Here is a 23,808-nt window from a genome sequence, read left to right on the forward strand (position 1 = left end):
TTGAAACAAAACTGATGAAGCCGATTAACTTTATTCAATCATAGAGAGTCTGGTGGAATCCATACCAATTGATTTTTCAAGTGTATAGGAAGCATGTATCAAAGCGATCTAAGATGATTACAGCATTTATGCCAGCACTGTCATCTTTGTTAAAGTTGTATTCAAACACCTCGCAGAGTCGATCAGAACCATCGGACTCTTTGAAATCATCACCCAGCATACCCGAAACACTAAGGAGATCTGTTGAGATGTCGACAGCCAAGATGAATCAAGTTCATAAACTATTGATCGATTTGCTTGATTCTCGCAGTTGTTCAGGATCAACTATAGTATCAACAATAGACGCGAATATGGCAGACATTGGGAGGGTGAATGTAAACCATCGAGGTTCTGATGGGTTGGGGAATGTGAAGCAGTCATTAGGAGATATGGTATTGATGTTGAGCGGAGAGTTGTATGGAGGAAACACAGAGATGAGCCGATACTATGGATACGGAAAGACGAGCGATTGGACGAATAGTTTTTGCAATCAAGACAAAAACCGGGAAAGAGAAAAAGTGGAGCAAGTGCGCAGTGAGATTCGTGGACTGAAAGGAATGTTGATTTCAAGACGCAATTTTCCAAGTGCAATGCAAGCGTAAACTTCAAGTTGAAATCGGACAAGTAAAACTATTGCCACAACAGTTCAACTCATTGTTACTATCCAAGTCATGACTCCCTCCATACCTCCGTACTTGCTACCAGACTACGATCCTTGCAAGGCCACTATCAATGAACTTTGTAGCGTTCTTTCTACCATGAATGTTGCTTTGCCTGCTTCTAGACAACTGAAACAAGTCTACATCGACTTGTTCAACAAGACTGTCACTGCTGATACAAGACCTCTGCTGGTCGATAGAGTCTTGTCTGTGCGTCCTTCAGAAGTGGGAATAACACAGTTGTCTAAAGATGGCATTTGTGAGAGACTGCTGGCCACAGACATTCCTCCTCCTTCCGTCGCTGTCAGAACTCCTGCGAGAGAGGACGAACAACTGCTTGAACCATTCGAGTTATCCCCACTACCACTCAAGCACAAGAATAAACGGTCCATCACTACCACCACTCCTACAACTGTCAATCAAACTGCTTTCAAGCAAACTGTGACCTTTGACAAGGAAAACACTCGTCCTCTCCATGATTCGACCTTGTCCGATGATCACCGCCAAGTGTCATCAGAAGTGTCTTGCAACAACACCAAGTCCACTAACAAGCTGGCTGCTGCAGTCCATTCTGCTTCAACTCTTTTACGTAAGATTTCAATTCCTCGAAGACGAGGTCATCTGTCTAGTTCAACCGATGTCGATGCCACTCAAGTCGACCTCAAACAAGTGCACACACAGGATGCATCAATCCCCACTGCTGCTGAAACCACTAGTCCTGTGCAATACAAACGCACTCGCATTGTTCTTGGCCATGCAACCGAGGAAGATCCTGCCAGCAATGATCATACTGACACTCCCACCACTCCCGTCAAGTCTTCCCGTCGTATTACTCGCACTACTGTTGTTGGCGGAACTTCTCCCGTGGCTGCTGGTGGTTTGACTAGCACTGATCATGACTTGACTAAACTTAAATCCAACGGTTCAACTACCAAGTCTCCTTCAAAATCCCTTGGCTCAGACACTGAAATCTCCGCTCGCTCTACTTCCTTGCAGCACACATCTACCAAACTGCGTGTATTCAGTAATCGGACAACACCATCTCGGTTGTATGCGTCTTCAAATATCCAAATTCACGACATGATGGATTGCAATACTGCAAACTTGGACAATGACTCTCGCACTGTTTCTACTACCAATGTATTTGAAACGGGTGACATGGAGCAGGATATCAACACTCCTCTCAAGTACCGTCAAAGCACTACCCAAGGCACTCATGGAACTAAATCCGTCAAGGCTACTCAATCTCCTAAATCCAAAAATGCCAACTCTAATAATGATCATCTCGAAAAATCTCCCAACAGCACCATGTCTGCTCCCTCCAGATCAAAATTCTATATTGATCCATTTATGCCTGGTGTTCGCTCCAAAGTTGGTGGTGCTGCTCATTCTCAGTTTCTTTCACACTCTAACCAATCGTCATTGTTCTCTCCTGATGCCGTTACTCAAAATGCAGAGGTAAGGTCTTGACTCTTATACTTTCAGTGCTACAAGTACTGCTTCACATGCGTTTTTCAGTCCATCATTAACATTCGCTACGTTGTAAACATTTGCTTTGAATAGGATGATCAAGTGGAATTCAAGACACGAAAAGTTAGTGATTTGGCTGCAGAATGGACTCGCAAGATCCAGATGAGTGTTGAGGAAGCAAAGGCAGCAGCTGCCGTTACTACGTCGCTTGCTGCTGCTCATAATAGAGGCGCTAATAATATGCTCGCCGCTTCGGCAGAACCTCCTATTGTTGAAGCGTCCTCTAAACTTCTTTACCCTGATCTGACTAATCGAGCCAGTAATGATTTGGTTCAAACTAATGACGCTGCTCATTTAGATTCTAAAAAATCTTTACCCATCAAAAAGAACCCATTCCAGAAACACTCAAAAAGTACCTTTGAGCAATCTTCTAGTCGCAAGTCAAGAAACCCATTCAAAAGCATGGATGCTGATGAGGATTGCACTGTTACCGAGATGGATGACAGCGTGTCTGAATGGAGTCAAGCCGACGGTGGCATAAATGATTCATCACATCTTGCTTCAGAGGTATATGACGAATCAACCTTGATTGCCAAATCATCATGGGTTGCACCTTTTTTTGGGGTTCTTTTTGTCGCTGCTATGACGATTCTTGTTGGTCTGTATTGGCGCGAACTGGTCGTGTTGGCCAAGACACCCTTTGATGAAAAACATCCCATTATGCTTGCCTACGCTTATGCTTTAAATATGTACGCCAATCCTCAGATTGCCATGGATCATATCTATGAGTTTTTAGAACAATCCCATCATGCCATATCTGAATGGTCTAGGATTTCTTATTTGCATGCAGTCTATGCATATGCTTTGCTTCGTCAATACATGCTCGAGCTGATGGATACTGTTCTCACTAGTTACGGACACGTGCGGCCCATTTTTATATCATACGCACATACCACTAGCGCCTCAGTCTTTGCCGTGTATGCCGATCTGCAAAAAACTGTACTAGCACACTATACATCATCCAAAGAAACATTGGTACCGAATCTATTGATTATTTGGCAAATTATTGTCGACCGACAGATTGCGTTTGTCCACGAGTGTGCTACATACTGTATGACTATTTATACATCAATGAGCATGACACTTGTGCGTAATACCATTGATGCTATTATGAGTGCTGTTGACGCAGCTGCACATCGTGTGGCCGAGTGGAGTCAACCCATTCTAGATCCACTCATGGCCAAGGTGCATGTCTTTTTGAAAAGCACTGAAACTGGTGCATAAAACTGTGTTTGAATGTGCTCGTTTTTATGGCATGCTGGGTGGATAGATCAGAGCTTGGATGATACCTTTTTATGCTTGATAGATTCTATTTATTACATTTTAATGGTCTTTGTTTTGATCTTTTATAGTTTTGCAATGAATTTGAAGCTGTTTTGGGGGCTTTACATAAATCGATGGTTTTGAGTTGAAATGATAGATTGGAGTTTTGGTCGTGCCGCCTTGTGTGCTGAATGGCTACATATATATCGCGAATACTGAGTGCCGTACGGTGATTGTTACACTGCAGATCCTTATTGGTACCACACAGTTGGCTAAAACAGACTTTTGTTTTCAAGATATAATATTTTAATCCGCCCTTTTACAAAGTACTGATCCAGCCTTTATTCAATGATCGTAGTATACTTGCTAGCCAGTCTAGTGGCAATTTCGAATATTTATGCAACCCCACAAATGCCAATAGGCATTTCTACATCACATATACCAATGAGCACTTCCACATCAACACAGTCCAGTTTGCCACAGTGCACTCAGGTCCAGCCCTACTCACTTGCTTTACCGTCGTGTATTTATGTCGATGATCAAGCTCCTATCGTTGAATCTCAAGCCTATACTTTGCAGGCCAGTGAATCCACCAGCGTAACAGGCACTCAACAAGTCAAACCTTCTACAGCTGTATCAACCGTGGCAATCAGGATTGCAACCTATGCTTTCAAGCAGTATATGGATAGTACGCATCTGCCTGGAATTTCAATCACTGGCATGTCTGTGTCACCCATTTCAAAAACAACTCTGCGGCTCTTGATAAAACATATGAAATTCACGTCTGCAATGTGTAAGTTGATTCGAGTCTACTTTGAATTGGCTTGTTCTTTTAACGATAGGGTTGAATTTTAGACTGCGATCGTGTCAATATGAATGGCAAATGGGATTGTGGAGCTCTTTGTCAAGGTGAAACCTCGCAACTTCAAATCCTATCCCTCATCAAAAGCGATAATACAATCACACACGGCTCTTCTGTTGGGTAACGTTCATATTTCACTCCAAATGGCCAGATATAAAGCCCACATCCAAATCCAATTGCTCATTGTATGATTTTTACCACCATGAATTGACTTTTAGGATGGTGGCTTTGCAGCATCGAACTAGATCAATTATTGTTACATTTCGTGGTATGATATTTCCAGGGGACTGGGATAGAAACCATCGGCTGGTTCGCATAGACTTGGAGAAATATCGTTTAAAAAATAGAGCAGTGGATATTCCCAAAGAAGCAAAGGTAAATGGTTGTAAAATCTGCTCAAACCTAACTCTAGCATTTTACTTGAACCATTGATGATTGAATATGATAGATACATGAAGGATTTCTTAAAGCATATATGAAGCTGCGTGATCAAGTGAATTGGTCACTTCAAATAGCTTTAGGCTTGTATCCCGAGTATAGCATATTTTTTTCTGGGCATTCACTCGGAGGAGTTGCTGCAACTCTTGCAGCAATAGACTCTGCAGTGTATTTTGGCAATGAGATTACCAATCGGATACATCTCTTTACTTTTGGATCGCCGAGAATAGGCAATAAACAATGGGCCACATGGGTGACTGAAATTGGGTTGGCCAGTGTGTATCGTGTTGCTCACATCAGCGATCCAGGTATGTAATCTGCCATTTTTATAGATGTAGTTTTATTTAGTAAACGAGTCCATGAATACAATGTTGCTCATATCGAAATGTGTCCTGATCAATTATATGACAAATAGTACCCCATATGCCCTCCTCGATCATGGGGTATCAGCATATATCTAGCGGAACAATTATACTTTCAGACAAGACAAATGCATTGTGTACCACACTTGGCAATCCAAGAGATTCAGCCAAATGTATGCAGATCGCACTCGTAAATCCTGACCCCAAAGTCCACGTCTCGGGTTACTTTTGGCCATCGTAAGTGATTATCGACTTTTGTAAGTGTTGTATACGCTTTTTAACTTTTAATGATGCAACAGTGACTGCAGGGCTATAAAATAAACAAGCTGTCTTTTCAATCCATTCGGCCCATCCACTGCCATACAACTCCTATCTTTAGGGTATGGATTTTAATAAACTATTTTAAACGAAACATTCAAGTTGGATCAAGTGTTGGTAGAAAATACTAGTGTGGTGATTCTGTCGTTGGCTTGAACCTTTGTGAGGTGTCTCCTTTTACAGCCAAGATCGTTTAGCTTTTGTCAACGACAGTGTACTTTGAGGCAAAGCTATGTGTATGGACTCGAAATTGGACACTAAACGGTACCTTTCAACAAAGTGATCTTTTATTTTCTCGACAACCTTGTGTTGTACACAAGATTGTGTATGCCCAGAAAACAGAAAGAGCTGTGAAGAGTAGTTGAATTGGTGAAACAGTGTCTATAAGATTGCGTAAAAGGGTGACAATGCCAAACACAGTTTGCAATTACATATATTATAAAGCAGCAAGAACAAAGTTTGAAATAAACCGTCCTGATTTATTACGACAAGCAAAAGTGTATGTATATGGATGGTTTATTGTATGGAATTGAACTAGTGAATTGAGATTGCGGATTTAAAAGATGGACTAATCAAAATTTAAACTTTATGGATAACAGCTATAGACTTGAAGTTTGGTAGTTGAAAAATATCAAGAAAAAATGTTATTGACATCGTCTCTTTTGTCGGCATCCGTAATATATATTATATCAGCATCGCCATTAGGATCTTCCGACACACCTCAAGATGCTGACTCTTCTGGTTTAAGTCGACTCTATTCAGCAAAACCCTCCAAGTGGAGTATACCCAAAAGCTTCTTTGATGATGCCCATACTGATGATGAGGATCAAATTTACAACATAGATAATGAGGATGGCGACGTTTTTGATGGTGTGATGAGGGATGATCCTGATCAATTGAATATTTACCACACGCCCGACCATATTGTTGATACAAAGCGCGCAGTTGATCTGACATTGGCCCACACGTTTTCGATCTACATGAAATATGCTAGCTCAATCTGTAAGCCTTTTGTTTGGTTGATCTTCAATGTAGAGCATCTTATAGGTAGAGTTTATTAAAAGGCAGCTAGACTCACGATTTGATGCTTATTTAAATAGACTGCGAAAATGTTAGTCTAACCAGAAAATGGCAATGCGGTCCATTTTGTCAGGGTGAGAGGTCCGATTCAAAAGTGCTATCTGTCCTCTATGATCAAGCATCACGCAAACATGGAGCAGCAGTTGGGTAAGCAGTGTCTGCTCAAGATCAAATCATCAAATATCATTAGTAATTTGAATTTCAATCTACTAAATTTAAACAATTTGTATGCATGCTGTAGAGCCATTGTGCTACACAAGCAGTCCAAGTCAATTGTGATTATATTTCGAGGGACTGCAAGTAGCCATGAGTGGAGAACCAATTTGAATTTTGCCAAAGCCAAGCTGAGTCCGTTGCTGTTCACTGGGAGTGTTGGAACTATTCCACCAAATGTTATGGTAAGCACAATTTTGTTATAATTTTGTTTACAACTATAGTTTACTGATTGCCGAGTATACAATGTTTATGTATACCATGCAAATATCGCTATAAACGATGCGATGTATGTAGCTTCATAGTGGATTTCAAAAAGCATATCTCAAAATTCAAGAGCAACTCCGTTTCAGCTTAAATGTCATTGTTTCCAAATTTCCTCAATATAAAATCATAGTGACTGGACATTCACTTGGTGGAGCACTTGCTAGCATAGCTATAATGGATATTGCCTTGCATCATAAAAAGCACATGGCAGCTCAAATGCATTTGTATACCTATGGTATGCCACGAACAGGAAACGGTGCATGGGCTAATTGGGTTAATAAAGTTGGTTTTGGTTCAGTGTATCGTATAGTCCGAACCAACGATCCAGGTATAGTTTAATTTTGAACCCTTCATTCACACTACCGATTACTGACTCGCCATACCTTTGATACCTGTTAATGTATGGCGATGGAATTAAATACGAGTTACTAGTACCACATCTTCCAGTAAATCTTATTGGATACAAGCATTTTGGAACTGGAGTTGGAATAGATCAGAATAGTGTTACTGTCAAATGCAGACCGACTGGAGATGCAGGCGAAACGAGCGACTGTGACCATTTAAGCAAACGATCTGCAAGTATCATGGCGCATACTCAGGGATACTACTATCCATCGTAAGTGTCTTTTATTTCCAATGTATACTTGATGTATAACTTACTGATCTGTCTCGAGTATTCTAGTGGATGCCAATTGCGCAATACAGAATTGTAGTCGCACCAGACCATTCTATTTACTGCTAACAAATAAATACCTTTATCAACTTGAATGGCTAATGAATTCTTGGCTGGTAATAGAATTTCAAAATAGTATGTTGTAAACAGGCCTAGCGTATTATTGGAATGCGACCAGTAGTATTTTCAACTCGACCAAAACAGATGATGCCAATTATCACCAGCTAGCTGTCTGTAGTTTTAATGCTGGCTGCATTAATGCTTATATTTTATTAGCTAGTTTGTCTTGTGAAAGCTAGATCACTACCATCTTTTGAGCAAGCTTTGTCGCTATATTTACGAAAAGCACATTGAATAAGGGCGTTAGATATAGTAAGCAGCCAGTTCTATCGAATGGTAACTTCCATTAAATTGACTCGACAGCATTGTGCTTTCTAAACTTTTTGGCGGTTTAGTCATCAAGACAGTCGAAGCCAAAATCTGATTTTGAACCTGGTGACTGTGTACTATATGGCTATGCCAAAAGAAAAGGGCGAGTTTAAAACTAGCTTGATTTTGTGTATCATGTGTGATGATTGTGTTTGAAAAAAGTCGCGTGAAAAAAGGTTCGGCTAATTCCTAGTATACACTTGAAATGGATATTTAATCTTCCATTTCAAAGCAAAACAGCGAGAATCCCTAAAAGACAAGTACGCACAGATATTTCACTTGTGACTGCGGATGTAAACTATCAAACTATCTCAATCGACAGGGATCTACAAAGGGCTTGGCGATTCAGGATTTTCAAAGCTACCAACACCAACTCAGGCAGCCCTTGTAAAATGTTTTGAATGATGTACCGCATCTCATTCGAAGCTCAGACGCACTTGTATAAAAGAAACAGCTTAGGAATTGACAATGTCTACTAGTCTTTACTTGATTGTCACTGCGTGTATAGCACCAGTCGCTCATTACGTATGTTATGGATGTTTTGCAATGTATAATTATTCCATATTGATGCTCAAGCACAATCAAATAGGACAGTTTAATTCAACTATTCCAATCAATCAACAAATATTTGATACTAACCTAATCATGCTCACATGTTCAGGAATATTTCAAAAAATCCTCGTATAAAATGCTTGCTACCTTGGGATTCCTCTATCTGTTGGTCATTCAATGTGCCCAGGCTCAAACTCGAGTGAGCGAAGAAACCCAAATCTCCATGCAAACTCCATCAACCGAATTGCCCGGTACCAGTCACCAACCACAAGTTAAACCTAAAACGAAAAAATATCAGGTGGTTAAAGTCGTAGCACCATCTCTTGTAGGTTTAAACGTGGGCTCGTATCAAAAGTCGATAAAGAAGGTCTGGAAATCTCACACTGGCTCAGACAAAAAGGCTGGAACACTTTTATCGCCCTCATCGGCTACCACGAGCAAGATGGCCAATACTTTAATAGGATATACCACGGAAGAACAGGATGAGATGAGGCGTCAATACATGTACATGGTAGAAAAACTCAGTGCGGAGCTTACAATTGAGTTTCAATCTGAACAAACCTACAAAGGACCATCCTTTAAATCACTAGCAAAATTTAAGAAATATGCCGATCGCTTCAAATTGAAAAGTAAAAAAGTACCTGAAGTGGTTGATGGACGTCCCGAAACATCTCCAGAACCCCTCGCCAAGTCACTTATGGCTCAGTATGCTCAGTACAATCTTTTTGCATCTGCCGTTTGTAAGTCATTTTAAACTGTATTCACGTAAAAATGGAACACTTGTATTTATCTTACATCGACTGTTTTGTTTTGAATGGAATATGGTTGAATGTTTGTCGTGCTTTCCTACTAGATATCGACTTTCAATTCTTCCAATCAGCGTTCATCATATGATATACATAGTCAAACTATGGTGATCATTTTCGCCTCATTTGGTATGACCATGTATTGTATGATCACCAAGTTTGAAACCAGACTTGACTGTTCTGATGTTGTCAATACAACTCTAAACTCCATCTTGTATTTTAAACCAGATACGTTCGCGTTCTAGTTGAAGAAACCAATGATTGCACATATTAGGAATGCAGTTGTTGTTTTGATGTCAGCCATCCAGTGGTTGGATGAACGAGTTGGAGATGAATACAACAGTGATGTTTGCATTCATTCAGTTATACAAAAATGAGCAAAGATCAATGGTCTTGTCAAACAGTTCAGAGGACACAAGTTGTTTAGTCAATTGGTATACATCAAATGAGACTGGCCGTTTATGATGTATTTTGAATCCATTATTCAGTGTTTCATTTCACGTGAATACGATCATGAATAAGACTAGTTTACTAAACTCGATACAATGGTTGAAATTGCAATATGTAGCTTGCAAAGTAGTCAATGTTGCTAGCAAGTGGGAGTGTGGTCCACTTTGCCAAGATGCTACGGCTGGAACTCAAATTGTCTCACTAATCAAAGATCCAACCCGAAGTAGAACAGATATGAGTGTCGGGTAGGTCACAGATTGTATTGAATAAGACTCGGTTTATTTGGGTTTATATTGAATACTAATTTTTTGTTTTTAGATATGTTGGGATTAATAATCAGTTGAAAACAATTATCGTGTCGTATAGAGGGACAATGGGGTCGGTTGATTGGAGACAAAACCTTCGTGCCGTGACAACACTCATTCAAGAATTATATGAATATCCAAAAAAGCATATTTTCAACGAAGCTCGGGTACAGTTATTTTCCTATTTGAATATCAAATGTTGGCATTTAATCCTTTCAAGCATCACATTTGAACATTCAGTTATATTGAATACAATAATGATACTGTAGGTTCACGCCGGGTTTTTAGGCGAGTTTATGCGAATTAGAGACACAGTGGCTCGTGCTCTACTCATGGCAATCTCACTCCATCCAGAATACAAAATTCACATAACTGGTCATTCCAAGGGTGGTACACTTGCTACTCTAACTGCGGTGGACCTATACATGACTCACGATCTGCCCAACATTGAAAAAAAAGTGCATTTGATTACATTTGGCACGCCACGTGTTGGCAACAGGGAATGGGCAGCCTGGTTAGATGGAATTCCATTTGCTGAAGCTATTCGTGTAATCCACCAAAATGATCCAGGTAAAACAAATGCGCCTACACATACAGAGAGTGGTGCTATAAAGTATTTACTAACTGCTTTCCGACGAGGTAATTTAGTGGTACATTTACCACCGATAGCTATGGGGTACCAGCATACTGGCGTTCCGGTTTTGGTAACAGCAGATCGTCATGTTGTAGGGTGCACCTATTACAAGGATAGATTGAGCGATGAAAACTGTCTTCCTCACAGTCCTGAAAAATCTTCTCATACACACAACTACTTTCACAAAACGTAAGTCTTCATTTTTTAATTCGACTTGTCATACTTGCATGCACATTTCAGTTTTTTTGAGTCATACCATCACATTACATATGAGAATCCTAACTGTCATGGATTGTACGTAATTTGAATTAAAGTGGATGCCGACTTTTGAATGAGCAATTTGACGCAATGAATTCACCCAAAAAAGCAAGAGCGCCTGCGACATAGGACTATTTTTCTGGGCTCATGGCCATGTCTGCGTTTTACCATTAGATCTGAATACAAGTTTGAATTAAACATGGCAAGTTTCGCCTAGCCATGTATAAATGGGGGTTCATGGCAATTTTATGGTAAATCTACTTTATTCAAAATGATTTCTGTTTTAAACTGCTGATTCACATGCCATTTTATTTTTAGTGCAAAGCAAAACTATTTCAAATAAACCAAAGCCATTCTGATTATATTTTGTAGTATTAAACGTTTATGCTTCCACTGTGCTCTCTTCAGCAGGTGCAGGGATTTGCATCAACGTATCAATTTTTGAGGATAGACAATCCATGTCACCGGGAAGTAAAATTTCTTTTCCATCACGAAGTACTTTGGCAGGGTTGTAAAGCATATCGGTTGCACAGGAAGTGGCAAGTTCAAAGTGAGCAATATTGTCCTGTGCTTCTTGTACGGTAAGGGGATCCGTATCAATGTCGTTCATGTCAACATCGTTATCCTAAAAAGACAAAAATGAGCTGAATAAAGTAACCATGTTACCATTAGAAAGCGGAGTTTACCATTTCATCCTCGGCACCTTCTGTGCCACAATCGTAATCATCATCAGCATCATCCTCACTCTAAGATCAAATAGCAAAGAGTTATTGCCAGAGTCAAAGTAGTGAAAACAGTATTGCACCTACCTCGAACGTTTGAGCAAGAATGCTGTCTTGGATAGTATTGTTGATACTCTTTCCCTTGCGTAAAAGACTTGGCTGCATAGGGATGGCAGTCATGACCAGATCTGTAATCTAAGATTTTGGATTGATAATATGAGCGATAGCAGGGATAGTGACAAAGCCAGGTATGGTATGTACCTCTTGAACAGGAATATCAGCATGATGTTCTTCTGGATCATCCTTGAACGATGACAACCAATGTCAGCTCAACAATACATGATTGAATAAAGCAATAAGCCAAATACATACTTCATCTAGATCACCATTGTCTTCATCAACAGTGTCAGTGTGATGACCCTCAACGGGTAGAAACTCGTCATCCTCTTCGTCATCGCTCTGGAACGGATAGAATATCGGACAAGATCAATAAGTTACAGGATGCAAAAAGAGATAAAGAGAAGCAGACATACAGGCAAGTGACCATAGAGACAAGTGGTATCCATAGACTGCTGTTTGATTGGTAAGTCGAACGGAACGACAGTGTCTTGGGCAGAGAGCATCTTGACAATTAACGAGTTGATGGTTGAAAAGGAAAGATTACGGAATCGAATGAGATAATGCGATGGACACCATGAGATAGTCTCATGCAAGGCGACGATGAGCAATGTGTACAAGCCATCCTTGGACTGTTTGTAACCAACCCTCGTTTCATACAGTTTAAACTACAATGCTGATGGACAACACTGTAACTCCTGAAGCAACAGCAGACACTGTTGCTGCTACTGGCTCAACCAGCTGCTCTAGTCCAGACGCAGTTCATGCTTCTGTTGCTGCATTGACACTTGATGACTCGGTTGCAAGAGCCAAGAGTCCAGTTGCCAGTGTGAGCAGTCATTCCACCAGCAATAGAAGAGTGATTGCTGCCAACAGACACACTGTTCTACTAGGATCGCATACAGTTGCTCATCGTCCTCATATGCATCACAGCCAGTTCAGTCAGCTTCGCACTGCTTCGCATTCGTCCTTGATGGGAGCAACCCAACACTATCGACTGCAGCATGCTGCTGGAGTGGACCATTCCACCACTACTAGAAGAGAAGCTCAAAGACCTTCTTCTTACCAGCGAGATCCTAGTCTGCTGTCTTCCACTCCCATCATTACGAGAGGAAAGTCTCCCGTTCCATTCGACTCTTGTCAATCCAGCTCTGCTGTCAGTCGTTCAATTACCATCACTTCGGCCACTCTCACCAGTCCCAATGCTGCTGCTGCAACTACCAATTCTTCTAGACTACCTCAAGGTGCTATTCGACACAGGTTCTCATTGCCTTCTATCAATGTAAGAGACAGTCTATACCAGCAAATGGAAGACAATCGCAACTTGAGAGAGTCTGTTCGTGCTGCCAAGCCTCAGAATCCTGCCACTACCTTCAAAAATCTATCTAAACTCTTGGAAATCGAGATTGCTGTTATTGGAAAGGTAAGTCATGGTTTTGTATTGTCATGCACACTCTACTTGATTGCTCATCACTGCTTGTCACTGCTTGTCAACCCTTTGACTTAGCCTCTGATTAATGGCTACCGAGTCTACATTCGTGAAGACCAGGCGCAAGACACCGATCATAATCCTGTTCGTATTCTGCTGTTCAACGATCTAGTCGTTTGTGGTCCTTCCATCCCTTCCGGTCCTGACAATCGTCGTATATATGCTGCTCAAACCCTCTGCTTCTTTGAACGCGCCTTTGCTATACAAAAAGTTGGACTACAAGGCGCTCATCTCATGGCTGGTAAGGCTTCTGTCAGTCTTTTGTTCCAGACAGAAGTCGCTCGTGACGACTGGGTCAATACTGTCTACGCTGCAATGGACGCTCATCGCGCAGTCCTGATTCGCAGAGCTCGTCGTATGCAACAGCACATGCAGCGAAATGGAAACACTGCTGCTTCTGCCATCGCCAAGGGTAATCATGGAAGTATGCTTGCCGAGCACAATCTGAACCCTATTTGGACTGCTGGGCTGGAAAGCGGTGGCAATGGATTCGAACATGATTACTACGGATTCGATTTTACTCACTCTGCCAAAACTTATAATCCTAGTATCTCCACTGGCAGATCCTCTCGTTCCACACTGGCAACCACCTGGATTCCAGACCAAGAGGTAAACAGATCGTGTAACTGCTATGCAACGATACATTGTCCCATATCTAATGAATTGGAACCATGCTTACTCGGATTTGATTCATTTATTTAGGCTACCATATGTATGATCTGCCAGACTACAAAGTTTAATGTCTTTGTTCGTAAACATCACTGTCGGTAAGCCATTTACTAATCTTACTACTATATCATCCTTTTCAACTATTGGTTTTATGTACAGTGATCTAATGCATTCGTATCCCATACTCATCTAACCTTGCTATTTAGGCAATGTGGTCGTGTCATTTGCCATAAATGCTCAGAGTTTAGAACCGTTGGGAAAAAAGAATCACAAGTCCGTGTATGTCTAGAATGCCATGGCCAATCTTTATCAAGCGATTTCTTTGAGCCAACAGAATCACTATATGGTTCGCCCTAGTTTTCCTGCAAGACTTTCATATTCTTTATCCTATTCAGGTTATCAAGAAACTGTTTAATTACACGCAACAAAAACCCATATTAGAATGTAATGAAATAGCAAAACCACCGACACATCTCAATCCAATTATAACTTTGCATTCATCACAAATGTCTTGAGCATTTCCACCAAATATTATTAAAAATGGACTAGTTTTGATATAAATCAGAATTGAAAGTGTAGATTTGACTGCAGGGCAGTAGAGTCATGTGGGGTTTTAAAAACAGCTACGTTTTATTACATAGAATACATGCTTTGCTGTACCAACTACGATCCAGGTGTGGCATATCACCTTTGGCAAGTTCAAAGGTCTTGAATGTTTCACTCAAGCAATCTGAACCACTCCCAAGTCGATCTTACTTTGGGCATCTCTTAACCTTTTTTGCAGCTTCAGTTCTCTCTCCATATCTCTCAATGCTTTCATTCCAGGATCCATTTCTACGTCAAGAATGGATGTAGACATTTTATCCAGTGCATTCGCTTCCCCGCCCAACTCTATCCATCGTGCTTGCAATCCATTCAACTCGGCGCGATAAGTATCCATTTCCGTAGCATATATATCCCATACACACGTCTTGCATCCGCCCATGCAGCAGTCAGTACTTGATGGTGGATTAGGATGAGTTAGTGTTTGAAATTTAAGCGATATGATTGATAGAGAGTTTATGTTTGCGAATTGAATTGACGGTTGGGAATCTATGGGTTGGGATCGCAGTGGATAATCGGTTGTGGTGGATGATGACTGATGAAAGTCTGCTGATGATGGTGGTGAGTCAAGGTAGTCTTTTCTATTTAAAATGGCTATAGGCTACAAAGTATTGGATTAGTCAATTCCTGCCATTCTAAACTATAAACAGCCAAAACTGTTCAAAGTATATGAATGGCTCTAAAAACGTATATATTAACTGATTTGAGCCTACAGTTTCAAGTATCAAGTCCCAAAATCCAGTATATCGACTCTCCCGTACTGCCAAGTCACCCGTCTGACTGAATGGCCGGATAGAATACAAGGATGCACCAAAACTCTTTTGCGGCAGTAGTTGGTGCGTATATAGCTGCTGTCTAATACATCTGAAAGCCATTTCAAAAGAACTGACAATAAGTCGAATATAAATATCAACAGAAACAGAAACAAGAAAATGATCAAAACCAATACGACTTTAAAGACAAGTCTTGACTGATCGATCCAATGCTGCGATTGCTTCCAATATCGATGCTAAAATGGAAATTTTATTTGTCATGTAAATTATGGCGTGTGCATATTTGGACCGTTATTTAGAAACCGACTTTATCGCTTTGTCTTGCAGGATCAGATCTCCGATAGAGCTATAGTATCAGAATGTCAAAAACACATAGTTGGGCATTACAAAAAGTGCAAGAAAAAAGGTACATGCATTGTTCCCAACCCCACTAGTAACCATTCCATATTTGTATGCAGTCATGTAAACGATTACAGATGCAAATATACTCGCATTCGTGTATATTACAGCTCCTAAACATTAAAACATCAGCCATATTACTGGTTGCATAACACTGTGTATGGCTTACAACATTGCCTATTCTAAACACCATTTTACACATCTACCATGTAATTCACAATAAATACAACCAGTTTGCATCGCAATGATATGATCACAATCAATTCACGTCCACCATGGCTAAAATTTATTCCACAGAATGTCCAATCTTCAGATCCAAGTACAACCAGTACAGCTAATACTTGTAGCATCAAAGTGTTCCCTAGAACCATTCAGAATCACGCCAAAGCTGCCCATCTTGAAACTAAGCTTGAAATCGATATGGTACAAAGGCTTTTTTCATTCATCGTTTTATTCAAATCTGCATCAAAAACATACAGGCTAACATCACTCTTTAAACATACAATATTTATTTTCATTTGCTTAGATGCGTCAATTTACTGGTTTAGGCAAACCTCAGCGCGATACACTTTTACGAATCATTGACAAAAATGCACGAATACGTCAACGAATGGGATTTCCCATTGGTGTTTTTGAACTAATGCAAGATGATACTTACGATTATGCATTTAAATTCCCACAATCAAGTCATTTCAGTAAATCAAGTCAGTCCATTTCCGCAAACACAGACACTGCTCCACATGCTCGATTGAAAGAGTTTCATCCACTGGACGTGAGTTTAGCCAATGTGGGTCAAAGTACATTGGGTGATGGTTTACCCAGTATACCCCAAGGGATTGTCGTGACACCTGCTGATGATAATCATCCTGCTTTAAAATCACATTTCCCATCCATTTACTTTCAAAACGCAACAAGCAGCGAGCCCACCCAACTGAGTAGCAGCGACTATTCTGACAATAGCATCGTATCAGAAAGTATCTTACGCAATCAGGCAACTTCAATATCTAGGCTTGAAAGTATCTCCGAGTTTCATCATTTACTCAAACACGACGACAGCATGTCAGAAGGAAACATCACAGACGATCTAGCTGATCTCGAATTCCCTATTGAAGAATACAGTACAAAAAGCAAACTCAAAGTTGACGAAAGCGACTCAAACGATGATCATGCACCGTCAGGTAAGGTTGAGTATCCAACGAGTGAAAAAGTTGTGATGGTATCAAAAATTTAAACTTTATTTTACTTGACCTCCATCTCTAGCTTCATCTAAATCCACCCTTGAAAAATCACCTGCTCTTACTCCAAAACAAAAATACTCGCATCTGGTGGATATGGGGAAAAAAGGGCTAACAGTTGGTCAGCGCACTGCAACAAAGCAGGATCTCGAGTATGAAGCCATGATGGAGATGAAACTTGTCAGCACCGATTTACAAAAATGGGTAGTTGATGTTATTGATAATTCCGTAAACTTGGATCCAGATATCTTGGCAGAAGTAAATCGTATGAGTGAACTTGCTGCTGCTGCAATGACACCAGGAACAGAAAAGCATGCTGTAACAGGAAGTCAACAGATTAAATCCCTTCAACCTACAGCAAAAGCGTTGTTGGCGCTAGAAAAAGTGGATACATCTGGGTTTGATGTGCTTTTGAATGCGTGTAAGCCGTCTATACTCGAAGCTAAACCACCAGTAAGGCTTAACGTTGTGCATGAAATCAACCCTCCAGATGCTCTTGTCAGTACCCTTCAAAAGAATCTAGGCATGAGTATCATTGATAAAAAAAAGGCCGGAGCCGGTAAGTCGTAAATCACAAAAATGCCAATCCAAACTATGTTGGTACTGATCTTTAGCATAATGCATTGTTTAAATGATAGATTCTAAAAAAAAGGTGTTGCCAGAGATTGAAAGCAGTTTCACTTACAAAAGAAAATTCTGCCGCCAAAAAACTCGTTATGGAGCGTGGTATGTTCCGCCAAAAAAATGGAATGAGCAAAGTCACAGCCATACTAAATCACCAGAAACGAATCAAGCGGATGATTTTAGTCATCGACGGTTTGGAGGTATTGTCCAAGAAAAACTCGACGAGATCAATAGAAAACGCGAAATTGATTACGATCACTTTATGCGGGAGCTGGAACACGGCAACAATGGACCTGCTTCTTCTGGATCTATGAATGGATCCGCACCATTGGCTGAAAATGCTCTGATTTTTCCTGCTGTATCATCTGCACAATCAATAAATGGTGGTAGTACCGTCATTAGTTCAATCGGTACTGATATTGACAAGATAGGTCAGACGGAAACTACAGCAGACGGGAATCAAACAATCGCTACCAACAGCGAATCAAATGGAAATACAAAAGGACCTCGCATGAGCGTTTCGCGTGGAGCAAGCCAAGGCAAACCACAAACAGCCTCTCGTAAAGCATCTACTCAATATTCAAAAAAGTCAAACTAATCGCAATCAAAACTGTTACAAAATGCAACTTAAACATATTGAATCAGTTAAAAATGAAAACAAAAGGGTGCATTTGTGATATACGACTATGAAGATGTGAGCGGTTTGGCTTTGCTTTATTTTTTAAACATACTTTTTCTCCTCAATGTGATAAAATAAACTTGAATCAGAAAGAGGGTAAAGAGCCGGCTGATTTTTGAGCTAGTCTACCTTGATCAAAAGCCTTTAGTTTGTCCTGCATCATTTTTTTCGACTCTTGCCTAATTGCACAATACAAGTTTAAAAAATCATCAATAAAACTATATGCTGCACCAGTTCAAAAAAGCATCATTGCATCACTCAAATAAAAATATACGTACTGTTTAGCAAGGTCTTTGCTAAATAGACGAGAATCTGCCAGTTCAATCTCCTCGGCATGCCAGAAAGATCCAGCCTTATGACGAGCTCCCAAAATTGGATCGCTAAACGTATCACTTACGGGAGCAACAGCTTCGCCAGTCTTGATCTTTTCAGCCATTTCAGAAAGACTCTTTTTATGTGCAATTTCCGCGTCGTCATACATTTTGAGTTCACGAAGCTCTTCCTCCTCTCGAGCAGCATAGAATTCAGTCAATGCTTGCTTGTACGCCGTCGATCGAAACGATTTTCTATCCACAGATGTCTTTGTCCGCTTTTCCTCCTTGATAGCCTTTAACTCGGCTTGATTCAAGAGATACATGGTACGCTGCACAACACTAAGCAATGATGATAGATGAGCGGATGGATTCTAAAGGCAAAATCCCACGCAATCTAGCATCTACAATAAAATCAAGATGGATCATTACCTTTCTCCAGATAGAGGAACAAGTGCATGTCCTCCATGGATATCGACCCATTCAACAGCAACACTAAATTCCCGTTCGACAATGCACCGGGCACGATCCAACTCGAATGGATGTCGCTTGTAAAACACTCGACGTATTTCATCTTCGGGATAAACAATATCGGGCACACTGTAGGCCAGACTGGCAGCAAGTGCAGCATCACCACAGGGAACAGCAGGCGATCGGTTTTTAACAGCCAGCACTGCAGCAGCAGTGGATGCGACCAGCTGTTTACGAACAGAGAGGGTTTTAGGTCTGCGACGGGCAGAGCGAATTGCTATTGCCAGCTGTTGTTGATGAAGAAGCAGACGGCCATTTTCAGGTTGAAACTGACCGACTTCGGATGGAATGACAGATTGAAGAGGTTTGGGAGCAGGAGGATGCAGTTGCATTGCAGCATACCATGCTGGCAATGCATTGATTTTGCCTGCTGTCTGCAGATTGAGGATCTGATCCGGCAGTTTGAATGGATTGTGTCGTAGTCGAATGGGCATTTGTTCAACTGATACGCTCGTCTATACACTAAATCTCGTCAGTGCATTCATTGCATTCATTGCATTCTCGACTCAAGTCCTCACCTGCTTCAGCACGCCAAAGTTGGGTCCAAAACAGAAAGAAAATTCAGAATCCAGCCAAACTGGCAATCCAACGCAACACTCCAATTCTACCATAAAATCCTATTTTATTCATCACTGTCTTTCATGTCACTATGCTGGTCTTTCAAAGACATCCGTAGAGATCTGATCTCGTCCGCTACCGACACGCTGGGATATCGTTTTTTGATACACTCGGAAATCTCCTCAATCATTTTGGGATCCATTTTAATCGCTCTAGATAGAATCGTACCCCACATGGAAAAATTTATCATATTAGGATACTTGATTTCTATCATCTGTATTGCATCCACTGCTGATTTGATGTCATTGTTGTTGATATTTGCCCAGATCAAGTGTATACTTTGATTGTCAGAACCTCTCAAATTGGCATGTTGCATCCTATCAAGAAAAGTCTGGACAGTTGCTACATCTCCCAAAGCAGAGTATCCACGAATTAAATCTTGCAAGATACGAAAGCGAGTTAATCTGTGTTGCATTTCCATCCGAGTAAGCTTATTGAGAGCCTTGGGTGTAGTAATCGAGCCAAGTGCTTTAACCATCGCTAACCGAGCACGCATACGAACCTGTCCAACATGTACATTGTCAATATACGCACTCCACATGGACGGAATATTCCCAAGTTTAGCATAGGAAATAATCCGTGCAGCATGCATAGTATAGCTCAATGAAATGCCTTTTTTGTTTGCATCATCTATCATTTTTAGCACCACATCATGATTGCCTATTCCAGATTCTGCAGCAATCAAGGTAGAAAAAAGCTCCAATGGCATGGCCCCTTCAACTGCTATAAACATTTCAACGTGCTTCTTGGCTATATCATACTTTTTCAAGCGAAGATAAAACTCGGCAATGATTTTGATTGAAAAATCCGTGACTTTGACGTTGGATAGCTGCATGCGCTGAAGAGCATTGAGTAATCCTTTTTCGTTGTCTGTGAAAGAGTATGCTCGGAGAAGAAACTCGAATTCGCGAGGACCGGGATCGTTGTGAGACAACTGATAAAAGGCTTTCAGTCCTGCAATATCCTCACCGCAAAGAATGTGTGCTCTACACATGACTGTCTGAAAAGCAATGTCTTTGACATTCACGCCATATACTTGCGCTTGCTGATAAGTTCTCAAAACTTTATCATAATTACCCAGATGTGCATAAGTCAAAATAGCCAACTTGGTAATAGTAAAGTCTTTGTAAATGCCCAATTCTTTCATAGCATCCAAAACCTGGCCTGAAATTAGAAAACGATACATTACAGGCGTATTTTTCATCAGCATATGCTTGTTATAGCAAATCTCCAACAGAATCGATTTCCAAAATTGACTTGGAAGATGTTTAAGAGCAAATAGATCCGTTTTGATTGCTTCTCGAATAAACTGCACGGCAAGATTCATTTGATCGGTTTGAACATAATGCATGATGCTCTTGGCAGGGTCTAAAGAGTTTTCCAAGGAAACTGCATTGTCACTTTTGGGTTTTTCTTTAAACCTTGGAATGCGATCAGTATATGATTTCTTTGGGTGAGATTGAAGAGCAGCTATATTTTTAATGTGAGAATCAAAATCAAACGACTCGAGTGTCATTTTGGACTTGATATTAGATTCTGAGTCTGAAGTAGACGATTGATGTTGAGTGGGGTTTTTTAAAGGATCAAAGTTATATGTAGAAGTGTCTGTATGAGTGTCTGAAGCATATCGTATATATAATCTAGCAGTCAATCGAAGTCGAGGCAAAGGGTTGAAATTAGAAAATAAAAGTGTATGTTTATAGGAATGAACAGACACCAGCCTGTATGAAGCAGCATTTATCCTTGTGGTTGTTTGTATCATCATCATTCGACTTGTATTTACAGTTGTATTCATGCAAAATGAAATACAAAGTGAAAATACATAAACAGTCGATAATTGGTTTTACGGCTATATTCACGTAAAATAAAACACTGATTAATGGAATCAAAATGCATAATAAACAGTCATGTTTGATGCCAATTTACTAAGCAACCTTGTTTTTTAAACTCTTTAGTTGACTGTTTACTGGTGATTGACATGGAAGCAACGGTTTCATTGTTGAGATCGTTCTCTTGAACTAGAACGTACGAGGTTTTAGGATACAAAAGGTTTGTCGGCAACAGTCGAGCTCTATCTGGATTGTAATAAATAAATCTGATGATCGCAGTGCGTGGTTATGCCAAATAAGGCTAATATCTGTTTAAAAATATAGTTTAACTGCGTCATATGATGAATATTGTGTTTATTGAATCGAGTGTCTATCCAAGCCAATTCCTAGCAAGTATAACAACTAGTCGACCATTGTCTATTCCAAAGAAAAATAGCCAAGATATTTTATTTTACGTGAATACAACTTTAATATCTCGTTCATCCTCACTTTCAATCAATCTCCTTGCTTTTTCAAGTGAATCCTCAATCAGTATCTCAGGATACTTAAACTGTATATGCTCCTTCACCCAATCTACTTTTTCAGGCTTATACCTCATCATGCATAGCAACACCGTGTACCACAATGAAAATTTGATGTCTAGATTCTTCTCATCGAGTGATTTCGCATACGCCAGACAAGCATCTGCATCTTTTGAATTGTAGTGAGCAAGAATAGCACAATGATAAGCTTCAAATGGAACTGTTTGAAATGTTGTTTGGAATTGGTCGATAAGAATAAATATAGATGCTGCATCTCCCTTGATGGCGTATCCTAGCATGAGATCAAACAAAATAGATCGGAATGGAACTCTTTGACTCCGAACCATTTCTTTAAGCTTGTAAAGACTACTTTTTTCTTTTAACGGTCCTAGGGCTTTAGCTATTGCAGCCATACTGGATTTATGCACGCTATGGGTTTTGCACAATGTTAGATAGTAGCTCCAAACTGCTGCCCAATTGCCTAGACCAGCATGAGCAATAAGCCCTTCATTTATGGTGGATGTGTGCGGTAAAATTTTGGCAGCGTAAATCTCTTTGAGAAACAACAAGGTAGCCTTATGATCGCACAAGGCATTTGAAGCACGCATCTGAATGTTGAACAATCGCTGATTCATTTCAATTCCATCAGATCTGGCTCGGGATATGTACTCTTGAACTGCAGTGTAGTTTTCGTTTTTCAAATACATTGCACTGACAATGGCTATGGTGATTGCGTTTGGTTTTAATCCAGCCTGTGTTATTTTTTTCATTGTTTCTAATATGGCATTTTCGTTGTTGACTTTGGAGTAGGCGGATAGAAGAAAATTGTACGTTCGTATAGAGTTGTCAATGCTCAAGAGTTGAGAAAAGTACATCAAGCCCTTTTTTTCACGATTACCAATGATATATGCTTTACACATGCGAGAAATAATGAAAGTGGTATTGACATTGTAGCCACGATCGCATATGAGACTATACGTCTTGTCGAGCGCAACCACGTCGCCCAGTTGGCCATAAATAATCAAAGCTATAGCATATGTATTAAAGTCTGCATTGACACCAAGAGTATCCATAAGCCTAAGCATATCGACTGCAACCCGCATGCGATGCGAATGTTTGGTTTCATTGGTGAACTTGTATTTGTTGGTGATGACAGCATTCAGGAGCGAGTTAAAGCACCAAGTGGAAAGGTCAATCAACTTTGCAGGATCGGTGCGATTGATATGTTCGTATATGTAGTAGGCTGAAACCATGTCGCCTTGCTTGATAAATCTAGTTATATTCAATACTGTTGGATTAGATCTGGCCATTTGTCGTTGGCGAACGATTGAGATGGGTGGATAAAAAGTGGTACTCTGCGGTGAAGGTATAGTCTGAGGTAAAGATTGCCTATTTGGTCCGTTATGTATAAACGTATTGGACTTGCTGTATTGGTTATGGATGGATGTTTTGGATTCTGAATCCAAATTGGTCCAACCCGAATCCGTATTGTTGTAATAGTTGATAATTGTTGTAGAAAATGGCAGTGTTTGATTGCCTTGTCTTGAAAC

General features: G+C 40.3%; 11 protein-coding genes across 11 annotated transcripts; 6 read left to right on the forward strand and 5 right to left on the reverse strand.

Moving 5' to 3' along the window:
- Positions 1-710: 710 nt before the first annotated feature.
- Positions 711-3,619, forward strand: BATDEDRAFT_35636 (uncharacterized protein; the record flags this gene model as incomplete). The annotated part of the gene is made up of 2 exons (XM_006680713.1): positions 711-2,156; positions 2,262-3,619. 2 exons carry the CDS (start codon positions 711-713, stop codon positions 3,450-3,452), a joined length of 2,637 nt encoding a protein of 878 aa, XP_006680776.1. The 3' UTR covers positions 3,453-3,619.
- A 744-nt stretch (positions 3,620-4,363) lies between these two features.
- On the forward strand, positions 4,364-5,394 carry BATDEDRAFT_26489 (uncharacterized protein; the record flags this gene model as incomplete). Its single annotated transcript, XM_006680616.1, has 4 exons — positions 4,364-4,473; positions 4,572-4,728; positions 4,802-5,099; positions 5,207-5,394. 4 exons carry the CDS (start codon positions 4,364-4,366, stop codon positions 5,392-5,394), a joined length of 753 nt encoding a protein of 250 aa, XP_006680679.1.
- Positions 5,395-6,112: 718 nt separating this feature from the next.
- On the forward strand, positions 6,113-7,651 carry BATDEDRAFT_26490 (uncharacterized protein; the record flags this gene model as incomplete). Its single annotated transcript, XM_006680617.1, has 5 exons — positions 6,113-6,473; positions 6,572-6,698; positions 6,793-6,949; positions 7,062-7,359; positions 7,464-7,651. 5 exons carry the CDS (start codon positions 6,113-6,115, stop codon positions 7,649-7,651), a joined length of 1,131 nt encoding a protein of 376 aa, XP_006680680.1.
- A 950-nt stretch (positions 7,652-8,601) lies between these two features.
- Positions 8,602-11,187, forward strand: BATDEDRAFT_26491 (uncharacterized protein; the record flags this gene model as incomplete). Its single annotated transcript, XM_006680618.1, has 8 exons — positions 8,602-8,658; positions 8,795-8,884; positions 8,984-9,425; positions 10,060-10,186; positions 10,260-10,413; positions 10,516-10,816; positions 10,895-11,069; positions 11,121-11,187. 8 exons carry the CDS (start codon positions 8,602-8,604, stop codon positions 11,185-11,187), a joined length of 1,413 nt encoding a protein of 470 aa, XP_006680681.1.
- Positions 11,188-11,419: 232 nt separating this feature from the next.
- BATDEDRAFT_90391 (uncharacterized protein) lies at positions 11,420-12,483 on the reverse strand (the record flags this gene model as incomplete). Its single annotated transcript, XM_006680858.1, has 6 exons — positions 11,420-11,763; positions 11,825-11,884; positions 11,948-12,055; positions 12,122-12,163; positions 12,233-12,319; positions 12,394-12,483. 6 exons carry the CDS (start codon positions 12,481-12,483, stop codon positions 11,521-11,523), a joined length of 630 nt encoding a protein of 209 aa, XP_006680921.1. The 3' UTR covers positions 11,420-11,520.
- A 167-nt stretch (positions 12,484-12,650) lies between these two features.
- BATDEDRAFT_26493 (uncharacterized protein) lies at positions 12,651-14,492 on the forward strand (the record flags this gene model as incomplete). Its single annotated transcript, XM_006680619.1, has 4 exons — positions 12,651-13,400; positions 13,485-14,075; positions 14,169-14,233; positions 14,342-14,492. The coding sequence occupies 4 exons, from the start codon at positions 12,651-12,653 to the stop codon at positions 14,490-14,492; spliced, it is 1,557 nt and encodes a 518-aa protein (XP_006680682.1).
- Positions 14,493-14,856: 364 nt separating this feature from the next.
- On the reverse strand, positions 14,857-15,075 carry BATDEDRAFT_90599 (uncharacterized protein; the record flags this gene model as incomplete). The annotated part of the gene is made up of 1 exon (XM_006680859.1): positions 14,857-15,075. The coding sequence occupies one exon, from the start codon at positions 15,073-15,075 to the stop codon at positions 14,857-14,859; it is 219 nt and encodes a 72-aa protein (XP_006680922.1).
- A 795-nt stretch (positions 15,076-15,870) lies between these two features.
- On the forward strand, positions 15,871-18,367 carry BATDEDRAFT_26494 (uncharacterized protein; the record flags this gene model as incomplete). The annotated part of the gene is made up of 5 exons (XM_006680620.1): positions 15,871-15,917; positions 16,144-16,333; positions 16,437-17,088; positions 17,171-17,704; positions 17,784-18,367. The coding sequence occupies 5 exons, from the start codon at positions 15,871-15,873 to the stop codon at positions 18,365-18,367; spliced, it is 2,007 nt and encodes a 668-aa protein (XP_006680683.1).
- An 82-nt stretch (positions 18,368-18,449) lies between these two features.
- On the reverse strand, positions 18,450-19,875 carry BATDEDRAFT_33514 (mitochondrial 37S ribosomal protein RSM25). The gene is made up of 4 exons (XM_006680705.1): positions 19,809-19,875; positions 19,192-19,745; positions 18,727-19,101; positions 18,450-18,627 (listed from the first exon to the last, which is right to left on the reverse strand). The coding sequence occupies exons 2-4, from the start codon at positions 19,722-19,724 to the stop codon at positions 18,534-18,536; spliced, it is 1,002 nt and encodes a 333-aa protein (XP_006680768.1). The 5' UTR covers positions 19,725-19,745; positions 19,809-19,875; the 3' UTR covers positions 18,450-18,533.
- Positions 19,876-19,912: 37 nt separating this feature from the next.
- BATDEDRAFT_90598 (uncharacterized protein) lies at positions 19,913-21,424 on the reverse strand (the record flags this gene model as incomplete). The annotated part of the gene is made up of 1 exon (XM_006680860.1): positions 19,913-21,424. One exon carries the CDS (start codon positions 21,422-21,424, stop codon positions 19,913-19,915), a length of 1,512 nt encoding a protein of 503 aa, XP_006680923.1.
- Positions 21,425-22,188: 764 nt separating this feature from the next.
- BATDEDRAFT_26497 (uncharacterized protein) lies at positions 22,189-23,511 on the reverse strand (the record flags this gene model as incomplete). Its single annotated transcript, XM_006680621.1, has 1 exon — positions 22,189-23,511. The coding sequence occupies one exon, from the start codon at positions 23,509-23,511 to the stop codon at positions 22,189-22,191; it is 1,323 nt and encodes a 440-aa protein (XP_006680684.1).
- Positions 23,512-23,808: the final 297 nt, after the last annotated feature.

This window comes from Batrachochytrium dendrobatidis (genome assembly GCF_000203795.2).
Source record: "Batrachochytrium dendrobatidis JAM81 unplaced genomic scaffold BATDEscaffold_10, whole genome shotgun sequence".
NCBI classification, from domain to species: Eukaryota; Fungi; Chytridiomycota; class Chytridiomycetes; order Rhizophydiales; genus Batrachochytrium; species Batrachochytrium dendrobatidis.

Bases quoted from the DNA above. Each gene is read 5' to 3' on its own strand.
- BATDEDRAFT_33514 (XM_006680705.1), bottom strand. From the start codon at position 19,724: ATGCCCATTCGACTACGACACAATCCATTCAAACTGCCGGATCAGATC. The intron at 19,102-19,191 runs GTAATGATCCAT...ATCATTGCTTAG, and splicing joins GTTCCTCTATCTGGAGAAAG to TGTTGTGCAGCGTACCATGT. The intron at 18,628-18,726 runs GTACGTATATTT...TTGTGCAATTAG, and splicing joins AGCAAAGACCTTGCTAAACA to GCAAGAGTCGAAAAAAATGA.